The sequence below is a fragment of the Heliangelus exortis genome, chromosome 4 (assembly GCF_036169615.1).
Source record: "Heliangelus exortis chromosome 4, bHelExo1.hap1, whole genome shotgun sequence".
NCBI classification, from domain to species: Eukaryota; Metazoa; Chordata; class Aves; order Apodiformes; family Trochilidae; genus Heliangelus; species Heliangelus exortis.
Window position 1 is genome coordinate 9,687,471 of NC_092425.1, and position 17,637 is coordinate 9,705,107.

General features: G+C 40.1%; 1 protein-coding gene across 1 annotated transcript in view; it reads right to left on the minus strand.

Annotated features, from left to right (window-relative positions):
* TNKS (tankyrase) overlaps positions 1–17,637 on the minus strand; it is a 133,785-nt gene that overhangs the window by 8,351 nt on the left and 107,797 nt on the right. Inside the window, exons 13-24 of the mRNA XM_071742902.1 lie at positions 16,395–16,474; positions 15,411–15,556; positions 14,258–14,423; positions 10,800–11,019; positions 10,425–10,534; positions 8,542–8,730; positions 7,574–7,811; positions 6,810–6,892; positions 3,952–4,072; positions 3,281–3,378; positions 1,601–1,675; positions 386–491 (exon numbers count right to left, since the gene is read on the minus strand). Of these exons, the coding sequence (XP_071599003.1) occupies positions 386–491; positions 1,601–1,675; positions 3,281–3,378; positions 3,952–4,072; positions 6,810–6,892; positions 7,574–7,811; positions 8,542–8,730; positions 10,425–10,534; positions 10,800–11,019; positions 14,258–14,423; positions 15,411–15,556; positions 16,395–16,474 (1,632 nt within the window). The remainder of the gene's footprint in view (positions 1–385; positions 492–1,600; positions 1,676–3,280; positions 3,379–3,951; positions 4,073–6,809; positions 6,893–7,573; positions 7,812–8,541; positions 8,731–10,424; positions 10,535–10,799; positions 11,020–14,257; positions 14,424–15,410; positions 15,557–16,394; positions 16,475–17,637) is intronic.

A 17,637-nucleotide genomic window follows, 5' to 3' on the forward strand; every position in this document is an offset into this window, starting at 1 on the left:
ACTTTTCTCTGATGGCTGCCTGAAGTGCTGGGATAAAATGCTTTTACTGGGTCCTGCTCCACTCTTTTATAAGATACCCTTGTTTTTCTCACAACAATGTAACAACCTCCCAGCAGCTTTACTAGAAATGACTAAGATAGGGTTTAGGAAAAAAAAAAAAGTATTTTTTTTAATCTAGTGTAGCTTTTTAGGTTGCAGTAACCAAAAAGACTAATTCCACCACCCCCACATCTCCACATTTGTAGTGTAGAAATACAGTCACTGCACAGGAGTGTGCCACAATAACATTCACACTGACTTGTGGGTCCCTGTAAGGTTTTTTTTTGTTTGTTTGCTTGGTTTTGGTTTGAATACCAGTAGATAAAACCAGAGATCACTTCCTTACCATGAAACAACATCCGCTCATTGTGATGGTTATGATTCTCCTCAGAGACCTCCTTCTGCCTGTGACAGAATCTCTCCCTCAGCTTCTTGTTCACAACCTTTTGAATCTGCATTGGTACAACCATATTTGAATTGAAATTGAAAGGGAATACAGTCTCACAGAGGTTCTAAAAATTCAGCAGGGAAACTAAGACACATGAATGGTATAAAGGAAATCCACGCCTGTCCTACACACAAGGCTGAAGTCTTTCAAACAAGTTGATAGCACACGTTCACAGATGGCTAAAGATGTAGTAAAATTGCAGTTAAGTTCTCAGGCTGCTTCCCTCAGAGCCTGTAATACCACCAAAAACTACAAACTGCCTGAAACTCCTTCTCGCTCTGTATTGACCTCTGTTGAACTTTCTGGACTAGTGTTTTGAAGCTTTGTCTGGTTTAGATTGAACAACTTCTGAGGAAAAAGAAAAGGAGACATGCTCTTTATCTTGAGATATCTTCCCTAATATCACTGTGGCTTTAGTGATGGACTCCACCTTTGGTTGGGAGTAGGATGAATGATTTTGCTTCAGGATGTAGGATCTCCTTGAGCCAAGTTGCAAGGTCTCTGCACAGCCTCACAGATACACAGCAGGAATTTCCAGGAGCTTGTGAACAGAGTTCTCTTCTGATTTCCTCTATTTCCTCCCCCCAAAAGAGAAGAAAGAGGAAGTACACTTTCCCTTAGAAAAACTCTCCACTATCTGATATGCCAGGGATTGTTAAATGTATCTTTCTAGTTGGCACAAGCAAAGAAGGTATCAAGATCCAAAGTAGCATAGGGAGATAGAAACTTTTTGTAGGAAGTCATGCTCATCCTTTCCCCTGCCAAAAGATCTTTAAAAAGGCAAGAGAAGTCTACATTGAAAAAAAAATCTGTGCTGCAAAGTAAAATACAGAAGCTATAGATCTCTGAAATTAAATCATGCTGGGAAACATATCAGGCTCTTCACCACTTTTGACCTTCAATATCAGACCTTCAGGCTCCTTTAGGAGCACCAGTGGATGTGTGCAGAGCACTCCACCAGTCTAATTTCAACACTTAGCACTTGCTTTAACTCTGCTCCTGAATATTATTTCAACTTTATATATAAAAAGGCTACCAATTAAACCAATTCTGCCTGCCTGCATAGGTACCAACTTATGTTACCACACAAAATTAAGAGGTTTTGAAACTTACCCTGATGACATTGTACCTGTTGAAGATCCCACCAGCATTTCCACCATCCCGATGCTCCCGGATCGTACTCTGCATCTACATAAATTAATGCAATGGAATGTTCAGCCCACAAAGCTTGCAAGCAAGAGAAACTATTCATGCAGTCAGAGAATCATAGAATCACAGAAATTTAGGGGTTGGAAGGGACCTTGAAAGTTCATTGAGTCCAAGCCCCCCTGCCAGAGCAGGGTCACCTACAGGAGGTCACACAGGAACACATCCAGGTGGGATTTGAATGTGTCCAGGGAAGGAGACTCCACAACCTCCCTGGGCAGCCTGTGCCAGTGCTTTATCACCCTCATTATATACATAATATATATTAGTATATGTATTATACATAGTATCTCATTATATCACTGGAAACAACAATCTCAACTGAAAATTCTTCAAGAAGTGTCAACACACTCCCCCTTCCTCAAAACTCAGTTTTAAACTGAGGGACACCCTTATTTCTTTGGTACCCAACAAACTATGCTGTTCCACAATGGAGAAACTGGATGATACAATTACCCAATCTTGTAACAAAAATCTTCAGAGGAAAAGAGAGAATAGTGGCACTTGCTTTCAAAATTATACACAGATAGAAAACCTGCTATGCACTAGAAGGAAACCCAATCTTTGAAAATGAACATACAAAAAGATCATTTTTAAGTAATAATAGATGTGTTTATAATGAATACAATTTGTATTTCTTAGTGAAAGGAAAAAGCTTGCACTATAGATTTTCCTACGTCACTAGCAGTCCCTTGGAGTTTCAGGAGTTTCATGGTGTCTTTTCAGAGGTATTGATAGCTACAGCAATATTTAGTAGCAGCTCAAACATCCCAATTTACTATACCAGAAGGGTGACCCTTTCTCTCAGAGATTACACAAAAGATCTGCACAAACTCCAGTTAACAAAGTTACTGAAGAAAAATACTCCAGGCTAAACTGGCAGCAATCCTAAATAACCAGACTTTTTAAAAAAGACTTTAAACACTTCACTGCTACACTATAAGAACAGTAAAAGGGAGTTTCTTCCAAACACAACTCTTCAGAATGTGTCTTTTCTGTTATGGTTTTTCTTTTTAAAATGCTACCTGCTTGTAGTTTACTTTAATAAAAGAGCTTGTGTGTGTGGGAGGCAACATTACAGTCAATGCTCAATTATGTAGGAGCTGTTTATCTGGGTTACAGATTAACCAAGTCACTGAGACAAGAGAAAACAAGCTGGTTCACAGGCAGAAGCAGCCTGAGCACATGGAATGCCTGCAGACTTGCAAGGTCTTGATCCTTTAAGTCTTCATTTATGGCCTTTAATATTCACAGGTCCACCTGTCTCTGGAAAGCTGTGAAGACCCTTGCTATGAGATGACATCCAAAATCCAACAGTGAAAGGAAAAAATGGGGATAACATCAAGAGAGCAAACAGACCACTTACTAAAAAAAAAAAAAGGCAGGACATGGCAAAACAATTTCCCTCACTGCTCTATTAAAAAAGACAAATGAAGAGCACTGAACTTCAGGTCAGATCTACGTAATTCTTATCCCAATACATATTTTATTACTTTCAGCACGTGTGGCATAATTTAGCTGTGAGAGGTTAAAACTGAGAAGAGCAATATAGTGCCACTGGAGCATTAAGAAAGGTACTTGCAATACCTCCTCTTCCACGGACTGATACTCCTTGTCATCAGGAGCAAGATCAAGGAGAATGGTCCCCTGGCTCACACAGTGGAAAGTCAAATAAGGATTGGTGCCTGCAAAGAGAAGGAATTCAAGGAATAAAAATCAAAAGGAGAAAACAATACCAGCTCTATCTGTATTCAGCATCATCATTATTCTTCTTATATAACTCTGGTACAGCAGAAAATGCAAAATAAATACAAAATACAACCTTGAAAAGATACAGTGCTTTTGTTACCAGCAAAGGATTTGTAAAGAGAGAGGGAAAAATACATGGGGGATCTAATTGCATTTTATTCAAGAGAAGCATCTGAGAAGCATAGGGTAGCAAAAAACTCCATCAGGTCCACCCTTCAGGATATAGCTGGCCTGTGGGTAGATACATAGGGAAAATCAATCCAAAAGCACCACAGCTGCATCAGGGGGCTTTATTGTCTGGAAAGACAACCCATCACTTGGTGCTGTATCTCCTCAATACTTACTTCACCTGTCACAGCCTGCCCAGCCACCAGGTCTGCCAGCAAGTACCTTTTCTGACTTCCAGATTCTTTCAAGTCCTGGTGACAATGCCTGCACTTACAGAAGGTGACTTTGGGAGCCTGTTGTATGTGACACTTAAGACTACTTGGTGAAAATGTCATATTTACCTTGCTGCCCTCCCAGAAGTCTCTCTACACCTTTTATTAATTTATGGCGGTGTCCATATGCGTTGATCCCAATTTCTTTAAGCTCCTCATGTCCCATGTCTGCCAACACATCCAGGGTTATCTAGAAAGGGAAAATACCACAAAAATCACTTGCCAAACCTGGCCTGGTTCCCAAGGCTGAAGACCCAACAGTTCAGAAACTGGAGTGTATTCATGGTGCCACCAAGGCAGTATATTCTGTTTTGCTGCCCTTCTAATTGCTGCCACCTTCTGGCAAACCTCTCCCTATCACAGGACCATTCTCAGATGCTACAGCCCAAAGCTCTGCAAAACTTTTACTTTTCTTTCAGCAATTAACAAGAGATATTCTCACAGCAGGTTCTCATAAACATTTTCACTTACGTGCATAACAAGCACACGCAGAAATGCTGGGACAAATCTAGGAATACTTTTTAAGCATTCAAAGTTCCACCTTGCTGTGCAATTCATTATTTTCATGACACAAACAGGAATGAATACTAATAATAGTATTAAGGTTACTAATGCATTTTAAGTATGTTTCACATAAACATTATTACAGTGTGTATATATTTATGTGTGCACTTGCATGTGTCAACCCAGTGGGTCAGCTGTGCTAAGTCATGCTCAACCATTCCATTATATAGAATCACAGATCCATAGAATTTTCAGGGTTGGAAGGGACCTTTAAGATCATCCAGTTCCAACCCCCCTGCCATGGGCAGGGACACCTCCCACTCAGAGGTGTCTCCCTCAGAGCCCTGTCCAGCCTGGTCTTAAAAACTTCCAGGGATGGGGCTTCCACCACCTCTCTGGGCGACCTGTCCCATATTTCTGGAAATAATTAAAATTGTAATGACACATAAAACTATGAATTTGGTTCCCATATATGCATATGTCTACAATCACCAGACCAGGTTTTCAATTTTAGGGTCACCAAGATAACTGATGGAAACAGAAAGATCGTAAAACATGATGTCAAATAAGCATTTTTTTTTTTTAAAGAACAGGAGATTAAGCTGAATAAAGTACATATTTTTATTATTATAAAGCAATGGTGCACTGAGGTGACTCTGTGAAAAACAAATATTTAATCTGGAGGGGATAATTATATAAAAACTACTTCATATTTACACAATAAAATAGGAGGGGAAGCTCAGCAAATAATGGGAAACCATAAAACTTGATTGAAAAGCACCTGGATTATTAGCACATCTACACTGGCACGTATGAACCCTGTCCACTAGTGGTGAGCTTACAGTGTTGATCAAAGATTGGACTGGATGATCTTGCAGGTCTTTTCCAACCAAAGCCATCCTGTGATTCTGTGAAACTGAGTATCACTAATTCAAAAGAATCTAAGTCACACAAGGAATGAGTAGCTACACTGAACATCTGTCCAGCTGAGCTGAAAACAGCTCTATGAGGACTGCTGTGAAAAAAACACTGGAGTCATTCATCACATGTGGTGGAACATAGAAAAAATACAGAAAAAACCCAGATACTAGAAAGGAGGAAGCTAGAGACAAGGTGAGAAAATACACATGAAACTTTGGCAGTGACTGGAAAAAGCAGCTTAAATCAATAAGCTTAAGGAAGATGACTTTGTCACTATTTACAAGAGGAGATAAATTGTCTCAAAATGATGAATGAATATAGTGAATCTGCTGTGAATTATAATATCATTTTAGCAGAAGAAGATCTTAAAAACATGTTAGGAGTTAAGGAAGCAAAAGCAGAACAAAAAGAGCAACAGGAAGGTGCAAAAATTATTAAGAAAAAAGAAATGCAAATAGAATATAGGTTGGTTTGAAGTAGGTTTGTTTCCTGATAGAAGCAGTTCCAAATTCAAGAAAAGAGCTTACACTTCATACATAAAAAGGGGAAAGAAATTATGCACCATTTTAAGATACCTCTTGTAATGTTTCATGGAAACAGTTGGAACTTTTTCTACATTTTGAACCCTGATAAAAGGGCTCCCTGACCCCTGATAAAAGATGAGCTGCAGAGGCCTGGAAAAAAAGTAACCATCAAATCCAGTCTCTTTCACTCGTACTTTTCACATCCATTGCTCTGTCCATCCTGCTCATATAAACAAATTATCAATTTAGCTGTACAAATGTTAAATTTAAGAGATGGTATTAAAAAAGAGAGACTACACGTACCTTAGAGGTACTTCTGCTCTAAAAAGTAATGTAAGCTTGAGAAACTGTTACATTAGTTGTATTATTTTCATATATTGTGAAATATTGATAATCCACAGGTTTATTCCTCCATCCTGCAATTCCCTTTGAAACCTCTTAGGCCTACAAATCCCAGTAAATGCTACGGTACTAACCTATTAGGAAGCAGTTTCTGCACACTCTAGCATGACTGCACCCTGGTAAACTAGATTTTAATTTCAGTTTATAGTCAAACTGGAGGGTTTCCTAGATCTTAGCAAAGTGGCAGACACAGCAAGACAAGTGGCAAAAGACTTGTTGGGTATCAAGACTGCTGAAGGACAAGTGCAGGTAACATTCCAATGTAACTTTGTTATAGCCATTATGTTCAAAGTTCACAAGGTCCAATGGAACTCTCAGAATACAAGCCACACATGCATGATGACTGCCAGTTTAAGTGAACTACACTGGATATCCAAATCAAAAACCTAACATCACCTCTTCAGAAGAGCAAGGAAAACTACAAATAGCCCATATACTTTATGGTGAAGCTGAGAAACTGTGAAAATTTCTTCTGTTGTTTTTGTTCCCTTCTTCAATTTTAGGAATTAAAACGTCACTCAAATTTATTAGATTATTCTATATTTTAAGCATACAGAGATGAGGCTTGCTACTTACCTGTTCTGTCTCAAATATGTCCCGAAGGTGTTCAAGACCTAGGCTTTTTAGGAACTGGGTTATGTTCATGTCAAGACCAGAAACTGTAAGAGAAGAAACAAGTTGTTATATCCCATGCACCTGACCATAAAAAAAACCCCAGAAACACTGATTAGCTAAAAATTCCAAACTGATTATTTTTATAATCAATTTGTCTAAGTCTGTAGTAAACAAACCACTTCTACTGGGTGAAAGCTCAGTGCTAATCAAAGCTAATCACTTTTTCCTCCTCAGAATCAACTATTAAAAAGCACAAATGATTTGTGGCAAATACAGACAGGCTCATACTGAAAAAAGAAGGAAAGGAAGGGTGGGTGTTGTTTTTCTATGAAATCACCTAGATGCTGACATGATGCATACATTCCAGACACTAATCTGGAGGTTTTAAAAAGCCTTCACAAAATCTCTCAGCCATCACAATCATAATCCCTTCATCAATATCATTCTCAATGGATTTTCTGTAAAAAAATCAAGAAGGAACATCTGGGCACCTAATCAGATCTGCCCTTGTAGTCAAACTTATCATTGATAACCCCCATGGATGAACAGCCAACACTGCTGTTAAAAAACATGAAAACAGAGAGAGCAGCATACACTTTAAAACAGAGAAAATAGTTCAAGCTGTACAATGCTCTCTGCCTAGTCAGTGCTGCTTTTCAGATAAAGCAAAGCCTATTGTGACACTAAGCTTCTGGTAATGGAAACTTATCCAGCAGTAAATGCACCTTCTCCTTCCTTCCTTTCAGTTCCTGCAGCTCCATCCCCAGCATTTGATGCCCCTCCTACAGCTAGTTCTGCCAGTGGCCCAGTGAGGTTATCTATACTGCTGGCAGCAGAGAGGCAGGATGGGGTAGATGCTGGTGAGATGAGGGAGGCACTAACAACAGTGGCTTGAGGCTTAAAGCAGGTGGGCAAAGCTTCTGGAGGCATCGCATCTATCAGCAACGCTCGGATATCATCAGCCTGAAAAACAAGAAGAACATTCAGCATGAGGTTCTGTTATCACAAGTCAACGACCTCTGGAAAGAAATTTCCTTTGAAGTGAATTGATTGCTCTGTTGCCTCATTAACAACAAAAATGTCAACTTTTGTAACACGGGAATTCATGGCTGCAAGAACATTGATTCACTGCTCAGACGTAGGTGAGTTGGGTTCTCCCCATTTCTAAAGGTATGTGAGAAGGTACAGCTGATTTTCTTTCTGGCAGAATGACTTCACAGGTATTACAGTCAGGAAGAAACTTTACATCAACATCATTTGAAATCCTTCACAACCTGGGCCAGGCAATGCCACCTGGTTTCAATGTCAGGTTCAACTTCTGATGAAGCATTTTGCAATGGATCAATGTTTCAATAGAAGGGCACTATGATTCCCTATGATATAACCACATCTTGGAGTGTTAAAATAGGAAGAAAAAAAACAAAAAAAAGAGCTTCAGGACAAGTATTTCAGAGAGGTTTATTTCTGGCAATGAGACTGATGCCAGGAATGAATCCTTAAGCAGAAGCCAAACCTTAAGGGACAAGACACATTAAGATCTCAGCTAAAGGAAAAAAGCCTGGACCCATGTTAAAATAATCACCAACAGGCACCCTGGAGATCATCTCCCTCTGCCTCAGCACTGCTGAGCCATTTAATATGCAGAGCAAGTCCTCCAGTGCAGTCTGTGGCTGTCATACCAACATCAACTTACTGTTGCCAGGTCTAGAGGTGTCTGACCCTCTTGATTCTTCATGGTTGGATCTGCTCCATGAGCTAACAGCAGAGCACAGAGTTGTGTCCTTCCTTTTTGTGCAGCTTCATGCAATGGTGTGAAAGCCCATTTATCTGTTGCATTTACACATGTATTGTACTTGATCAACAGTGCTGCTATGTCCACATGCTGCAAAACACAAGAATATCTTAATCAACAATGCTAAATATGTATTTCCTTTTTTTGTGCTGGAGGTAACCCTAATTTTTCTTTCCTTAATACACTTCTCTGCTTCCTGTGTCTAGGTAGCAGTGCACCTCTTCAGGCACTACTCTATATAGCACCTCCACAGCTGTTAAATCTGTACCTGTGCACATCCACCAGAACACGTGTAATGGGGATAAAGCACAGACTTGTATTTCTGCCAAACCACCCAAAATATATATCATAAAGTTTGTGTCAGCTGCAGAGGCACACACCATTCTTGAGCAAGCATAAAATCAACAGAGTTAACTGCCAAAATATTTGTAGACAAATTTGAACAGGCAACACAAATTTACAGGACTATAACATTTGAGATATGATACTAGGAGCTCTGAAGACTCTTAACTAAATAAGATGATGGAAAACCACCAAACATTGTTGTGTCGAGTCTTCCTAAAGAAGATAAGGCAACTAGATTAGACTGGCATTATGATTTTTAGTAGTGAGAATCAGTTAGAATCAATCTCAAACCTGGTACCAATAAGGAATGTTTTCCCTTTGCATAAAAAAGGTGTGGTTTTCAATTGCTTGAAAATAAAAACACATGATCTTTGTAACAATGTAAGATCTAAACAACATCCTGGGAATTTATTGCTTATCTGCTTATTGCAGATGTTGTTGAACAATATTCCTCGGCATTAAAACTCAGTATCATAAAAGAATTTTGTGATGCATTTCTAAACCTTCAGACTTTTTGCTCTTTAGGACACTGAAAGAATCAGTGCAAATCATGCATGCTGACTTTCAACGACAAGCTCTCCCTAGAAACAGGGTGAACACTTGTACTTTTTATTTCATTTGGCTCTCAAATGAAAGCAATTGTGGTCCTATTATGATCATCTCTCTCAGATTCTGCTCTTCTTGTGCCAGGGCCAGGCAGTAAAAGACAAAATTCACCACGAGACCATCAGAAACACTACTTGAGCTTCATGTCCTCTGTCAGACTCTAAGTACATTGCTAGGAGTTTCTCAGGCACTGTTGCTCTACAATTATTTGTAAGAAATTTCTCATCCACAATTAACAGCTGCTTACAAGGAATTCCTCAGGCAGCTGAGCAACTGGTATGCACAGAGATGTTTCCTCCTATATGGAGGAAGGAGAGGCTACTTAATCCAAACCAGTTTGAATCAGCCACTGCAGTAGACAGCTTGCCCAGGTGGCAAACTACAAACTCAAAGCCCTTCAACACTAAAGCTTTAGCTCCCCACCAGAGATCAGCTGTAACAGACCCTCACTTCCCTGTCATCACCTAGACACAGTCTTCAGGTATTGCTCTCTCCCTTCCACTCAAGTCTTTCAGCTACAGCTTGAGTCCTTTCTGTTTCAACAGCCACCCCAAATTTAACACTGTTCAATGCTGTGCATGTGCTTGCCTGCATAAAAGCTGTTATAGTGATCTTTCCAAACCATAGCCTTTAAGTGCCACAGTACACCTGAATCTGTGTCAAACTGAACCTGTAGGACTGCAAACAGAACTCACAACAGCAACTTAACAATGTCTTGTGCCACCAAAACCTTAATTATGGTCACAGCAAGACAGCTGCAAAGTATCTGTATTTGGTTACGACTTTAAGGAGTTCCTTGTTGGTTTACTCATAGTAAGAATGTCTGCACCTACCCCATAGGATGCTGCATTGTGCAGGGGGATTAATCCTCCTTTGTCCTGGGCATTAACATCAGCACCATGCTCAAGAAGGTATTCAGCTACTTCCAAATTGTTGTAACCAGCTGTAGAAAAAGCACAGGAAAAAAAAATCAGGTATTAGAAGAACTAAGCTAACAAAAAATAATTAGACAGAAAAGGTAAAGCAAGTTTTTGACTGCAAAAGCTCCTTGCTCCTAGTAATTGTTACCTTCTAAAATAGAGCAGCCATATTTAACAACTTTCTGTAGGGGAAGATCTTCTGTGAAATTCCTACTGTATCAATCCTGGTTTTAGTGATTAACTCCTATCATAAGCATACAAGCCTTCAAAACCTGGTGAGTCACCCACCTGCAAGATGTAGTGGTGTTGAATTTCTCCCCTGGGTGTCTCTGCAATTGATATTTTCTTGAGTACATAACTTCTGCACTCGTGCCAGGCACCCCTTCTTGGCAGCATCAAGCAAGGCAGCATCTCCTCTCAGTAAGTCCTGGATATCTGTGTCTCCTTCTTTCACCAAATCCAGAGGAGTGTTCCCATCTCGATTCTTCTTTGTTGGATCAGCTCCATGCTACAAAGAGCAAAATGGAATGCTGGTGTCACAGCCATGAGCAGCACGGCAGTGCATGTATGTCACTATAATATGGCACAAAATAGGAGGCAGGGGATTTTGCTGAGCTGCTATCATGAAGTAACAACTCTAGAGGTTAGTAGGCACGTGAGAAAAAAATCCAAGAGGCTGATGCCTAAAGCACTAGACTGCAACATAGCTGTGTGAACCTCAACTCCACAGGCAGGAACGGCAGCTCTCTTGTGAGAGCTCCCACTGCCCTGCCTGCAACTGCAGGAGGTTCAGGAGCACATCCTGCATACAGCTGTACCCTACTGTCACTGCAGCTGCTGAAGAAAAACCACCTGCAAATACCTTGCCAGCCAGTCCTTGCCTCCTCCTGCAAACTGGCTGGCAGAGGCATCTCCTCAGTACAGCCTTCTGAGCTAGGGAAGCCAGACCCTGCGTTCCACCCTGAGTCCCTGTACTCAGCCCTGGTGAGGCCACACCTCGAGTCCTGTGTCCAGTTCTGGGCCCCTCAGTTCAGGAAGGAGATTGAGGTCCTGGAGCAGGTCCAAAGCAGGGCAACTGGGCTGGTGAAGGGACTCGAGCACAGATCCTATGAAGAGAGGCTGAGGGAGCTGGGGCTGTTCAGCCTGAAGAAGAGGCAGCTCAGGGGAGACCTCATCAGTCTCTACAACTCCCTGAAAGGAGGTTGGAACCAGGGGGGGGTTGGGCTCTTTTCCCAGATGACTTTCAACAAGACAAGAGGGCACAGTCTTGAGTTGTGCCAGGGGAGGTTTAGGTTGGATATTAGAAAGAATTTCTTTACAGAGAGGGTGATCAAGCATTGGAATGGGCTGCCCAGGGAAGTGGTGGACTCTCCATCCCTGGAGATATTTAAAAAGAGACTGGATGTGGCACTCAGTGCCATGGTCCAGCAACCGCAGCGGTGGGTCAAGGGTTGGACTTGATGATCTCTGAGGTCCCTTCCAACCCAACCAATTCTATGATTCTATGATTCTATGAAAAGCCACCCTACTATTGAAAGGGATTGCTTTAGAAAGGAATTAGAAAATGACTCATTTCCACACTTTCCAATAGATAACAGCACCATCCTGAACAACCTACAGGTCCTGGAAAGCAGCAGAGACAACATTTTGGTGGGAAAGTGCATTTGGATGAGATGACTGCTGGAGTAGATTGTATATGTGCTGATAAAACCTGCAGATCAGCCAGTGATAGGAACACAGTACTGGAGCACGGGACAAGGAGGGGAACATACGCCTACATACAGCATATGGTGTGAATCATGTCCACGTACAATTTTTGTGGGAGGATAGCTCCTTCCCTCTTAACTCTCAGCAGCAGTGGGAAAAAACAAAGACAGATACAGCAGAGGCAGCTGCTGGCACCTCTCTGGCTGGCCCTGTCAGAATAATCAAACACAGTGGTCCAACCTCTGCCAGCAAGTCGACACTGCCACTTCTCACCAGGGATGCTTGCAAAGCTGTGCTAGTCTGAGCCACAGGGAATGAGCTTTGAGATGGGGAGAACAGAAGGAATTAACTGCCTTGTATTTGGAAACAGTCCAGCAATGCTCAGGGTATAAAGGGTAAACAGCAAGGGACAGAAAGAGACAGCATATTGATTACACAGAATGAGTCCCACACTTGTGGTGATTTCAGGAAAAGGCTTTTGCACAAGGCTTTTTCAACTGCAATGAATTTTGCAAGATACAACTTTAGATCCCTTAATTTAAAACTCATAAAAACTGGAACTATTCACATACTCTCCCATCATAAATACCTAAATGAAGAGGCAGCGTCTTCTAAGACCCCTTCAAAGGCACAGAAACAAAGGTAGGTGGTAATTTTAAAGAAAGGTGATAAAAAAGAAAGCCTTTCCAGCATGCCTGTGTGTTTTTGCTTCCTTCTTCGAGAAGAACAGGACAGAGCACAAGCCAGAAATTGTCAACCTCAACATCCACAGCTCAGCAGAACTGACAGCACTGGCATCTGGCATAAGAGAGACAGCAGGAGAAGCCCTGAGCAAACTGCAGCATGAGCACACAGCCATGGACATCTGGAACCTTAACAAAATTGCACCACTTTAAGGGTGTATTTTGTTCTTGTGCAAGAGGGATTTCAAAAAGAAGGATTTCAGCACTCTTCTGTTTTCTGTTGTACATCTATTTAGGACCCCTTGAACACAAAACCCAGCTACATTCCCAGTGGATTGATCAGAAAACTCCAGAGACCTCCAGTGGCTGATTATGAGTGCTCTGATAGCGTGAGCTGTACTCAGAGTCTGTATTCAGGTTTTACTACCAGGGCCTTCATTGTGCCTGCTCCACAGACATCTCTGAGTATCTTCTGCTTTCTACTGCAGATTGTGTTTCAAACTGATGTGCTACACTTTCTGAATGCTCTCTGGGTAATCAAATGAAATATTTAATGAGACAGGAGGGATATAGCAAGGCTTTGCAGCAGCAAATGAAAAGAGAAGTGAATGGGGAAGAGTCTCATCACTAAGACTACTCATGTTCTGACTTCTTCCTATTTGAAATGCTGTGCTTCAGAGGGATGTGAAGGAGTCAAGGCTAAAACAGGAAATAGATTTGGAAAGAAATTGTACTCTAGCACCCTCTTTTACCCTCCTACGGCAGGATATGACCTTATGTTAAGTCTCTCAAACTCATGTTTCTCATTAGAAACATGCTGGCATTACCTCATGCTTTTTACAGGTTCTTCCAGTAATTATAATGACTCTTTAATCCACAGCATATTAATATGCATTTCCTCCAAGAGCTTGATAAATTACACATTAACATAACAGTTTTAAATTTCTCACATGCCAGACATTACAGCCCACCTTCAGTTATCATGCTGCAGCATACTCTTGCATAAGTATTTACAAAGGTTTAATTAAATGCAGTAACTGTTCCAGAAAGGGATGAATAAGATAAGGTAGATTTTTTTGTATTTTTACACAAATTCGGATGCTTCTTCCAGTTTGAAAGTCTTATTTGCTATCTGGCTAATAGCATTACTAAATGTACTTGGAAAGAGTAACTGTACTGATGTTTCTTTGTAAGTGAAATGATGTGACACGTGAACCATGTGACAACTTTAAGATGGAAATAGATTTAAAGACACCACGAAGAACTCACTGAACGCAATTAACTTTGCGTTAATTGCTTGTCAGCAAAAATAACCATACACACATTTAAAGACACATCTGAAAACACATCACATACTTTTAAAAGCAACTTGCAGATTTCGTATTTTCCTTTTGCTGCTGCTTCATGTAGAGGAGTGAATTTCCAGAGGTCTGCCACGTTGACAGAAGCACCGTGCCTCACTAAGAGCTCAGCCACTTCGTAGTGTCCATAAGAACAGGCATTGTGCAGGGGCACTAAGCCACTAATCAAAGAGAAAGTATTAATAGCTATAGAAAATTAAATCCAGTATACAATCATACAAAGTTTCAGCAGATAAAACTCCCATTTCTGCCAAACATTATTGGTATCTTTCAGTCTTTCCAATTTTCATGGCTCTATTTCCCTAATATTAAAACATCAGTTAAAATTTCATTATCATTTCAGTTCTCATCCAGGAGACTTAAATACAAAGCAAGCACAATGTTACTACTTCCACAAACAAGCAACTTCACTGCTGTTAATTTCAGACAAATACTAAATTGCAAGAATCACTGATGCATATTTGAGTGTAAATTTCAGAAATGTTATAACACTAGATAAAAGGTTTGAAGTACAGTTTTTAGTACCAGAGGCATGGCAGATACAGAAAGATACACAAACATTTGTTTCAGGGAGAGCCTGAAAATTCAGTATTGGAAATGAATTATCCCTCAACTTGAACAAATACATTGCAGGGAAAGATCAAATGTAATTGCACCACTTTGCATGACTGTTTGGCACATAATGCAAAAAACCCGCTGTAAATTTTGTATTATGTTTGTATTATTTAACTGAAAATTAGCCAAAAAACTAGCTAACTAATAAAAGCTAAATGTCAGAATTAGAAAAATGACCCAAGATAACCCTGGTATTTTACTCCATGCAATTCAAAACTGACTTTAGAACACTTGAAGTAACTTAAAGGCTGCTTTTAAGCACAGGAAAGTCTCCAAAATGGGCAAAAAGGGGAAGAAAAGGATCACGTATTACTGTGCCAGGTATGCACTTGACAACTTTTCCAAAAGCTAAGTATACCTTAATGGTCTGTAAGTCTCTCTACAGTGATGTCAAGAATAATCCAGAACAAGAAGAAATAAAAGAGAAAATTTTTCAAGAGAAAATGTTACCGAAATCCAAAGCAAAATGCAAAAAGGGGTAGAAGTCCCACACTAACAGAAAACAGTGAACTGTATCATGGAAAGAAATGTACCCTTTATCTTTGGCATGCACATCTGCCCCATGGTGCAAGAGATACTCCACCACTGACACACGGTTATACCCTGCAGCAAAGTGCAGCGGTGTCGAATGACGGCCTTCCAAATCTCTACAGTTCACATTCTGAGGGCTGCAAAGTTGCTGCAAAGACAAAAGCATAAGCCAAAATCCAGTACTAAACGAAAACAAACAAACTGAACAGAAAAAAAACCCCTTAAAACAGGCAATAAAATAAACCCACAGAAAAGAAAAATCCCAAACTACCACGCCTAGACAAAATTTGGTCCCTTCATATATACAAATTTTTACAAGTTAGGTTTCAGGTAATTTCTTTCCACTTAGGCAAAGCTAAAACAAGCAGCAATTTTATGTTTTATGTTTTAAGTTTATGGCTGGAAGTACTTCTATAACAAACAAGACTTGAATGATAGAAGCAGTATGTAGATATATTCCTAATGTATTAGAGAGCATGAGCCTTTCAATCTTCAAGCACCAGGTTCAAGGGCATGTAACTTTCTCCAGATTATTTCTCCATATATCCATTTCCAGCTTATGCTGTCTTCAGAAATCTAGAAATACCAAATATAGCAGTCAAAGAAACTGCTGGTGCACAAAACTGCTGCTGTTTGAATACTGGTATGTATCATGTTGAAGTTCAAAGTGAGAATGCACATGGAACAGTCACCTGCTGGCTATTTTGCCTGCAGACCAAATAGTAAAAACAAGATCAGACCTTCCTGTGACACTGGGATTCCATGGTGTGACCCTTCACCTTCAGATTAAAGATGCCTTTAGTGGAGTCTGTTACCTGTTAAAACTTCTGTTTTCTTGCTGATTAAATCATGCACCTGAGGCTTGTTTCTACTCACCTGTGATTCTGAGAATCACAGGGTTCATTTCAAAGAATTATGGCTGCATCTGCAATATTGCATCTGAGTCCACTCAAAATGGAAAATTAATATGAATTGCTCAAGCTTACCTTCACAGTTTCCAAGTCTCCAGCTTTGGATGCTTCTAATAACCGATAATCCACATCAGATGTACGCACAGGTGTACTTTCTGTGGAGGGGGAAAAAGATGTTTTAGGATTCCTATGGATCATTAACATTTTATCAAATTGTGCTCAACATATTTTTCAAACTGAGGGGAAAAAAAAAAAAAAAAAAAAGTCTTTTGTAATTTGTAAAAATGCAGCTGAAGTTGTAATGTTCAAGTTCATATTGCCTAAATGGCTGAATAAAGAGCCACTCAGACTTAAGACTCTGGAGCTTTCATCATTCTGCCAAAAGGAATATTTCAATGATTTTCTAATCCTGTGTGGGGCAAAAATGACCATTTCTGCAATGAAGGTATCTACCTGCTCTCTGGGACAGATTCAAAACTTAGCTGAGGATCAAAAGCACCTTTCTCAAAATCTTCAGCAAACTGCATGAGGCCTCAGTGAACAGTCAGGGTTAAATGTGCTCAGTTCAGCAGTTGAATTTACAGCCTTTGCACTCTGCCCTTGTGATATGTCTCATACTATGAAGGAGTCACAAAAGGATGGGTTTTCTAAGAAAGCTCTGCCCAAATGGTGACTTTCTCATTTATGGTGCTCCAGTTCCTTCTGGGGGAGTGGTTAAAACGAGAATGAGAGTGGTTAAAATACAGAGTGGCTAAAAACAGAATGAGAAGAATGACAGGGGGATTAAAATGAGACCTTTAAGAGAAATAGCTTTCTTCCTCTTTAAATGCCTATAAGACAATGACAGGTTTAAAGCTTTTTAACCTCATTAGAAACATGGCTGTGAAAAAGCAAGTGTGCCCTGAGGGAAGAAGAAGAAGTGGCTGGAAAGGAGCAGTGGATTAGCTTTCCCTAGGGCTGCTCAGTATTGCTCAAGAAGATGAAAAGACAATCTTGATCACTTCATTTTTAATAGAAACTGCTTTCTATTTCAGAATCCATTTCTCTCAGGCTCAAGGATTTATGAAATACAAGTTTTAGCAGCATGTTACCTGATCAGTGACAGAAATGACTGCTTCATGTGAAACAAACATGGCAAGGTGAACTTGGGGTTGCAATCCTCTAATAAGAATGCCAGATGAAAGTCAGAGTGTTGTAACAGACTGAACTCTTTCTAGATGGGTATGTAACTCCATCAAAAATCCTTAAAAGACTTTTTTAAATGTAGAGAGCTGGTACTATGTTCTGAAAGGAACTGTAGAGACATTTTAAGACATTT